General features: G+C 34.7%; 2 protein-coding genes across 2 annotated transcripts in view; one reads left to right on the top strand and one right to left on the bottom strand.

The window, feature by feature from the left end:
* Positions 1–394: 394 nt before the first annotated feature.
* LOC123564325 (three-prime repair exonuclease 1-like) lies at positions 395–1941 on the bottom strand. The gene is made up of 2 exons (XM_053527089.1): positions 1706–1941; positions 395–1299 (listed from the first exon to the last, which is right to left on the bottom strand). Exon 2 carries the CDS (start codon positions 1196–1198, stop codon positions 647–649), a length of 552 nt encoding a protein of 183 aa, XP_053383064.1. The 5' UTR covers positions 1199–1299; positions 1706–1941; the 3' UTR covers positions 395–646.
* A 2916-nt stretch (positions 1942–4857) lies between these two features.
* LOC123540205 (neuropeptide S receptor-like) overlaps positions 4858–9259 on the top strand; it is a 29343-nt gene continuing 24941 nt past the window's right edge. Inside the window, exon 1 of the mRNA XM_045325035.2 lies at positions 4858–4995. The gene's annotated coding sequence lies outside the window, so the exon portion shown is untranslated. The remainder of the gene's footprint in view (positions 4996–9259) is intronic.

The raw sequence follows: 9259 nt of genomic DNA, 5'->3' as shown, positions 1-9259 counted from the left end.
AAACCATATTTAAAAACTTTGCCCGTCTAGTATTGAAAAAACACCAATAGGAAGTTGGACAGATGGAAATATTTTCATCACTTTATTTCCACTACTACATATCGACAGCTGCCTATAACAATCAGAATCTATGTATTATTGACATTTTTACAAGTTGTTTGGAGTTTATAACAATACAAACACATTTGAATACATTTACTAGTTGGTTTAACCATTTTAATGTAAAATAATATGATATCATTAGGTATTTGATACCACCAAAAAGTAAATTTGCCGAGACAAAATTTGAGTAAATAATATGTCTTACGCATTACATAAATATTTTCTGGTAAATACATTGTATAATGTTTTATATATAAGAACATTGCAATAAATATAGAACACCTATATTGTTATTTCCTTAATTATCACTGTGGATGACAGACAAATAAATGTACAGAAAACATTTTTGTCCCTGAACAGTTATTATACCAGAGTATAAAAATCTAGTGATTTTCAAAATATTTAGCAATTTGTGGTACAATCTCTTCCAACACTTTCTTATTGTTAGAGACTCTTGGTAAGCCTTCTGAGTTCTTTGAAATAAACACATCTTTTAAAGCATCTTCCCCACCTCTGGTATGCAACAGTTTTAAGTGGTTTATATTCAGACCAGACCCAGCAATGTTTTCAGCGGTAGGTTTTTTTTTATCACACCTGAATAAATCAACGGATTCAATGATGGCAAATTGAGTGTTTTAGATTTGTTGAAAGCCATGTTATTAGCAATTGCTGACTGAGTAAAACTATGAGCCATTAAATCACTACTTGAGAGGTTCACAAACTTGATTAATTTCCCAAGGGCAACCACATCACCCATGGCATTGTGTGCATCGTATGTTTCACCAAGTAAGGATGACACAAGGTCTACTTGTTTCAGTGATGTGTTCGGATAAAGCTTTCGAAACACTGACATGGAGTCAATGAATGCACATTCTGATAACTTATCCTGAGCTCCAATGTTCTTTAATGTAGACACAAGAATGGGAAAGTCAAATCTGCGACCATTGTGAGCTACTAAACATACACTTTTGAATTTGGATATCCAATTAACAAATTCATCCATAGCAGTTTTTATGGATACTGATTGCACTTTTGTTCCATTTACTGTCATTTCCTCATTATAAAATGATATGCCAGTAACAGTTGTTGCAGCCATAGAAATGGGAACTGTTGGTTTAACATATGTATTGAACTGCTCTCCTGACTGTAACTCCACTGCAGCAATCTGTGTAATCTGCGGAAGCACTCCGTCTTTAACTGCAAAACAATTGAAAAAAAAAATGTATACATATTCACTTTATTCAGAAGTAAATGTCCATTCACCTACTTCACTTGCACGGATTGTCCAAATTTTGGAACTGCTAGTGGAGATTGTACTCTTGTCCCCAGCTTCTCAGACTGACACTTTGGTCGAAAGAGCTATTGGTGACCCTCCATGAGAAAAATTCTGATATGCATTCCCATGTTAACTGTATATATAATAATGTTGTTGAAACTAGCATAAAAATAGTTCTTCAATGATAACAATGTTATACTATATCCATGCTGTCTGGTAGACTATGTTGTACATACAGCAGACACTAGCAACCATGTGTCTGACACCAAAATACAGAAGTTAGTGGACATGATTTCTGAAGTTGTAACAAACTAAACAATTACTCACTCAGGCCTGTTGTTTCCAAGTCAAAAGATATAACAGCTGGGGGTCCTGGTAACTGGACAGGTTTAAAATTACCCCTTGGAATGGAATCTGGAATCTGTTCCACATCTACATTGTCGCCGTGACCAATTCCTGTTATATAAAAGTATAAATGCAAACAAATGTATTCATCTTTTGGTTTTGGTTTCCCTGACTGCTGTCCTAGTAACAATAGTAGCTGTAAAATTATAATGAATATGGCAGTTATGTTTTAAAATATCCAAGTGTTAAACAACATATATGAGCCGCACCATGAGAAAACCAACATAGTGGCTTTGTGACCAGCATGAATACAGACCAGCGCAGATCAGGTTCCATGCTGTTCGTTTTCGAAGTCTATTGTAATATGGGGAAACATAAGCGAACAGCATGGATTCTGACTATACTGCAGATGCACAGACTGGTCTGAATCTGTGGTGGTCGCAAAGTCACTATGTTGGTTTTCTCATGGTGTGGCTCTTATGTATTTGTAAAGGGGACCATATCATAACGTACAAGTTCAATATTACAAGACTCTTGAAGAGCTCAGAACATGAAAATCCCCCTTGGTGGAGTCAGTAACTGTAAAAGCAACAATGGGTCTTACATGATATGAAGCCTTAAGTGTAAATAGCCCGAAAACTGTTTTGTAGTCCCTTGACCTACAAAACAATAGGGGATCATCTGCTGGTCATGACAAACCTCCATACAAAGTCTGATGTTCCTAGGCTGAAGCATTTATGAGTTACTGCTCGGACAAAGTTTTGCAGTCAAAGGTCCCCCGAAACCTTTGACCTACTGACCTACCTTTTGCGTGCATTTTCCTTACACCAGAATTTATTTAATTTTTAGCAATTAAAACTAAAGAATTTTAATACCTACATATTTTTTCTATACCGTTCATACTTGATAGTACTTTAACAATTCCATAAAGCTATAGACGGATAAAGTTGTCCAGAAATTTGATAATGAAATCACAATTTACTGGCTATACGTTAATACGACCAGCCTTAGACGGATAATTAGTTATTTGTCAAGACATAGGTTTATGATTTTTTCTAATTCCTTTTTTAATAAATTAAAGGAATCAGAAAGAGACTGTTTTGTAGGCTTTAGTAATCGCAACATGACTAGATGTGAAGTCGCGAAAACATATGACAAATTATCCTACCAAGTATTTGACCATCTAACTCTATTTATCTCACCTTATCCCCGGTTGAAGGAAGTACCATTAAAAAGAAAAGTGTGACATTTTGTAGCTATTTTCTAGGTGTTATCCTAACTATGTATACGAGTTTAGGTAAGCAAAGGCATGAAAACTGCGCAACCGCATCACCAAAGTAACAACCGTATATATATTATACATATATTAACGAAGCATGTCACTGTGAGCCATTGTTTCTACAATGATTGAAAGGGTTTTGGTTTTTCATCCACAATGCTACATGTTTATTTCTTAGCTTAAACGGTCGTTGTTTTTATTTAATATATCATCACTTGATTATAATTGTGTTCAAACAGAATTCCATGACAAAATGTGATTTGTACATATTTGCATTCTATTCAGAATATTCTGTCTGTATATATCAACACAGTCAAACTACAGGGTCAGATACATACTGCTCTATCCAGATGAGAAAGAAGCATCTGTGTGTTTAAAAAAATGTGATTGTAATAAAATGCATTATAACACAGTGTTCAATTAAGTTAATTTATACTAATTTTGTTGTTTTGTTTGGCTGTATTTGTTTGTTCATCTTGATAACAATGGAAATATGTTAAGTGAAATTAGGTAAGAGATAAAAAATAAGCAAAAAAGGAAATAATGAAAACAAGATCTATTAAAATATGCTGTAGTGTCTTTTTTTTGGAGAAAGCCGCCATGAAATAAAACAACTTTAAAATTTTAAAACTTATTTTTGCTACCAGCATTAGTCAAATACTATTGAAAAAGAAATTACACATTTAATTCTTACCCTGCTAAATTTCTATAATGAACTTGTCCATCTTTCAATTTGGACAGTACCATTAACTGTTAAAAGGGGCGCTTACTAAAAAGATACTGACTGAAAGGCGAACAGTGCAGATCTTGATCTACACTGGTGGCAAAGAGAATTCCTATAGTTTTTTTTTTTCCTTTCATAGAATTTTTTCAAATTCACATATATGATAGGAAATTTTGTGATGAAAACAATGAACAAATAAAAACAATGGGTCACAAGGCTTGTTTTTGTGAAAAATTGTTTTGAACACACCTACTGTTGCTGAATCTTCCAGCGACTTTTCAACATTTTCATATTTTTTTTATAAATACCAACCAAAATATACATCAAGACAGCACAATAAAGTTGATTCTTTTTACAGATTTTATTATATACTTATTAGATACTATAGTCATATTTGTAATACTATATCCTTACAATTATGGGTACAAATGAAAGATAAATCTTGTTTCCTATTCACTTTTGTGAACTTTTCTCAATGAAAAATACCCATAGTGAAGAATATTTTTTTAAATTTTGAAAAAAACTGTTTCATAGATTTTTTTCCTATTTTTCTTGTGTATGAATAATTGTATTGTGAGAATAAAAAATGGCTAAAAATGTATGGGTCACCAGGCTAAATTTTATGTAAAGACCGCTTGAATACAACACCTGTTCGGACAAAAAATGGCGCGAACCTGACCAAATTGATTACATGTATATCTGCTAGAATTTTAAAAAAAGTTTTAAAAAATCTTAATTCTTTCTATAATTGAATACTAAATAATCTAAAGGTGATATTGTCTTATCAGTACTAAGTCAATTGTCTAACATTATATGAACAACACTGTCTTTGTACTAAAATGCGATGTGAAAACACAACCACAAAAATGGCAAGATACCTGGCAGGCATGATACTTGTCAATAATACAACATAAACCAGTATCAACATTTGATTACTGATAAAACTTATCAAAAAAGTTATTTCATTCAAGATTCCTCATATTTAAGGTTGTCTGTCACATGTTTCAACAAATGTTGACTTCATTTCAGTTTTCCATAGAAAGTGTTTAAAGTTAAATTACATTAAATGTGTATCTCTTAGTATACCTTGACGAGTGTATAGATATCAGGAAGTACGTAGCAAATCATAAAATATTTCTTCCTTTATATTAACACAAGCTTTCCGCAGTTGTATTGCATTCACATGCACTGATTTCAGCTATATAACACTCATTATGATAATATAAACTAGCAAGTGGATAATTTTGTTTGTGAAGTCAGACTCCATACGTAAGTTTATTATTTGTTTAATTTTATCTTTATGAAAATATTGGTATCTAAAATTTGCGGCTTACACATCATTTAAAGTAATCAATTTACTATAGTTTTGTAAGTCCTTCAAAACACCAACTGGGTTTAATTTTTATAAGCTCACATGTCACAAAGTGACAAGGTGAGCTTTTGTGATCGCGCAGCGTCGGTCGTCCGTCGTCCGTGCGTGCGTGCGTCCGTAAACTTTTGCTTGTGACCACTCTAGAGGTCACATTTTTCATGGGATCTTTATGAAAGTTAGTGGGAATGTGCAACTTGATGATATCTAGATCAAGTTCGAAACTGGGTCACGCGAGGTCTAAAACTAGGTCAGTAGATCTAAAAATAGAAAAACCTTGTGACCTCTCTAGAGGCCATACTTTTGAATGGATCTTCATGAAAATTGATCAGAATGTTTAACTTAATGATATCTAGGTCAAGTTTGAAACTGGGTTACGTGCCTTCTAAAACTAGGTCAGTAGGTCAAATAATATAAAAAACCTTGTGATCTCTCTAGAGGCCACATTTTTCATGGGATATGTGTGATCATTGGTCTGAATGTTTATCTTGATGATATCTAGGTCAAGTTCGAAACTGGGTCAACTGCGTTCAAAAACTAGGTCAGTAGGTCTAACAAGAGGACCATGATGGTCCCGAATCGCTCACCTGTCCCAACGTGACCAAGTTTTAAACCGAGTATGATGTCGTTTTTTTTCTATTATTTGACATTGTGACATAGTTTTTGAGCTCATGTGACCCAGTGTTGAATCTGACCTAGATATCATCAAGATAAAAATTCTAACCAATTTTCATGAAGATCCACTGAAAAATATGGCCTCTGGAGAGGTCACAAGATTTTTTATTTTTTGACCTACTGACCTAGTTATTGACGGCACATGACCCAGTTTCGAAACTGACCTAGATATCATCAAGGTGAACATTCTGACCAATTTTCATGAAGATCCATTCAAAAGTATGGCCTCTAGAGAGGTCACAAGGTTTTTCTATTTTTAGACCTGACCTAGTTTTTGACTGCAGTTGACCCAGTTTCAAACCTGACCTAGATATCATCAAGATGAACATTCAGACCAATTTTCATATAGATCCCATGAAAAATATGGCCTCTAGAGAGGTCACAAGGCTTTTTTGTTATTTGACCTACTGACCTAGTTATTAAAACACGTGACCAAGTTTCGAACAAGACCTAGATATCATCAAGATGAACATTCTGACTTACTTTTATGAAGATCCATTGAAAAGTATGGCCTCTAGAGATGTCACAAGTTTTTTCTATTTTTAGACCTACTGACCTAGTTTTTGACCGCAGTTGAACCAGTTTCTAACTTGATCTAGATATCATCAAGATAAAAGTTCTGACCAATTTTCATACAGATCCCATGAAAAATATGGCCTCTAGAGAGGTCACAAGGTTTTACTGTTATTTGACCTACTGACCTAGTTATTAAAGGCATGTAACCAAGTTTTGAACTTGACCTAGATATCATCAAGATAAACATTCTGACTAATTTTCATGAAGATCCATTCTCAAGTATGGCCTCTAGAGAGGTCACAAGGTTTTTCTATTTTTAGACCTACTGACCTAGTTTTTGATTGCAGTTGACCCAGTTTCAAACTTGACCTAGATATCATCAAGATGAACATTCTCACTAACTTTCATACAGATCCCATGCAAAATATGGCCTCTAGAGAGGTCACAATGTTTTTTATATTATTTAACCTACTGACCTAGTTTTTGATGGCATGTGACCCAGTTTCAAACTTGACCTAGATATCATCAAGGTGAACATTCTGACTAACGTTCATGAAGATGCATTGAAAAGTAAGGCCTCTAGAGAGGTCACAAGGTTTTTCTATTTTTAGACCCACTGACCTAGTTTTTGATCGCAGTTGACCCAGTTTCCAACTTGACCTAGATATCCTTGACCTTGACCTTCGAAACTGGGTCAGGTGCGGTCAAAAACTATGTCAGTAGATATAAAAATAGAAAAACCTTGTGACCTCTCTAGAGGCAATATTTTTTCACGAGATCTTCATGAAATTGGTGAGAATGTTCACCTTGATGATATCTAGGTCAAGTTCAAAACTGGGTCACGTGCCTTCAAAAACTAGGTCAGTAGGTCAAATAATAGAAAAACCTTGTGACCTCTCTAGAGGCCATATTTTCAGTGGATCTTCAGGAAAATTGGTCAGAATTTTTATCTTGATGATATCTAGGTCAAATTCAAAACTGGGTCACATGAGCTCAAAAACTAGGTCACTATACTCAGTTAAAAACTGGGTCATGTGGGGACAGTTGAGCGAATCAGGACCATCATGGTCCTCTTGTTGCAAATAGGTGTTATGAAAACTAAAATGTAAAACTGTACAGGTAATATTATTGTAAAAGCAGTTACATTTACGTTTGTATTTGATAGTTTGAAACTAATGACTCCGTATTTCAGTTAATGCCCTTACATCTTCAAGTATGAGAGGGAATATCGTTTTGCCAATTTCCTTATATCTGTCTGTCTATCGGTCGGTCTTTCGATCAGTGTCAAGAGAACGCTTAGTCTCATAAAGTCAAGCTGTTATGGTCGTAGGGATCAGTAGGTCAAAGGTGAAGGTCACAATGACCCTAAAACTGAAGACGGTTGCCGCACAATAACCAAAGAACGGTTTGGCCTATAGTCGTCAAACGTCAGAGAACAAATGCCTGTTGTCCATAAATAACCAGTATTGCATCTGGTCATTTGATGATCCTGTTGTTTGGGAGTCAGAAGATCGAATGTCAAGAATGCACTGATCTTGAGACGAAACACAGTTCCGCTAAATAACTATAAAACGCTTTAGTATACGGTCGTGTCAAACTTCATAGGAAAGTACTTACTGTCAACCACACATTTCTCAATTTAATTAGATGGTTCCTATGTCGTTTTTTAAACATTAAAAAAAACTAAAGTCTTAGGCAACATACATACATGCTGCCCTTTAATCTTTTTTTTTTTGCTCTACAGTGAAGTATTCCTTTTAATACAGAATCTTTGATACGCAAATGAAACGCCAAATGACAAATAGTTATATGCAATAAAAGTTACTAAGCACATTCAAGTGAAGTTAAACGTTTCCTGCGTAAGTAGATACATATTAATACATAATCATGTTAAGTACAAATTTAGTAGTTGTTCTATAAGGCCTAACACGATCTCCCTTCCCGTTTACGAAAACGTAATGGATGAATAAATGATTATATTATGAATTAGACAGATAAGTGTTCAAATTATAGTACTAAATAACTCCTTATGTTAAACATCCGTGTTCGTCGTAACCGCGTTATAGGTTTATGTAACGAAACAAAACATATTTATGTGATATGTGAGAATAAAAAAATGCATTAAATGGAGATCATATTAATCCTATTTTATCTCCAGCTTCAGCTTTTGTTGAGATTAGTAGAACCTGAATTGTGCCATATAAAAAGTGGCACGCTCCAGGCTGTTTAAGTATTTTAGTACTTGATATAGTAGTCGCAACTTGACCACGATGGTTGACCTTAGGCTGAATATTCATATCGATTATTTCATTGTAGAAATCAAGGGTGCTTAGGGTAGCCATGTATATTTATATTGAATAAGTTTGTATACAGTGCAGTATCAAAGTTTATAAAATTACATTTGATCAGTTAAAACTTTCCAATACACTAATTTATTTTTACACAAAATTATATTTTCCTTTTCTCGTGCAGATCGTGTTTTACGTACACTCCTTTCCAATAATAGGTTGTGCCTTATTATGTATTATAATACAAAGGTCAACCATCGGGGTCAAGTTGCGTCCACTATATTCTTATGCTTAATTATGCCCCTCTTCGAAGAAGGAGGGTATATTGTTTTGCAGATGTCGGTCGGTCGGTCGGTCTGTCAATCGGTCGGTCGGTCGGAATGTAAAGCCAAGGATCATGAAAGTTGATAGGAAGGTTGGTCATCACCAGCAGATGACCCCTATTGATTTTGAGGTCTGTATGTCAAAGGTCAAGGTCACAGTGACCCTGAATAGTAAAACGGTTTCCGGATGATAACTCAAGAACACTTGGGCCTAGGATCATGGAAGTTGATAGGGAGGTTGGTAATGACCAGCAGATGACCCCTATTGATGCTGAGGTCAGTATGTTAAAGGTCAATGTCACAGTGACCCTGAACAGTAAAACGGTTTCCGGATGATAACTCAAGAACTCTTAGGCCTAGGG

This window comes from Mercenaria mercenaria, chromosome 16 (assembly GCF_021730395.1).
Source record: "Mercenaria mercenaria strain notata chromosome 16, MADL_Memer_1, whole genome shotgun sequence".
In the NCBI taxonomy this organism is placed as follows: Eukaryota; Metazoa; Mollusca; class Bivalvia; order Venerida; family Veneridae; genus Mercenaria; species Mercenaria mercenaria.
This window is presented reverse-complemented; position numbering and strand designations above follow the sequence as displayed.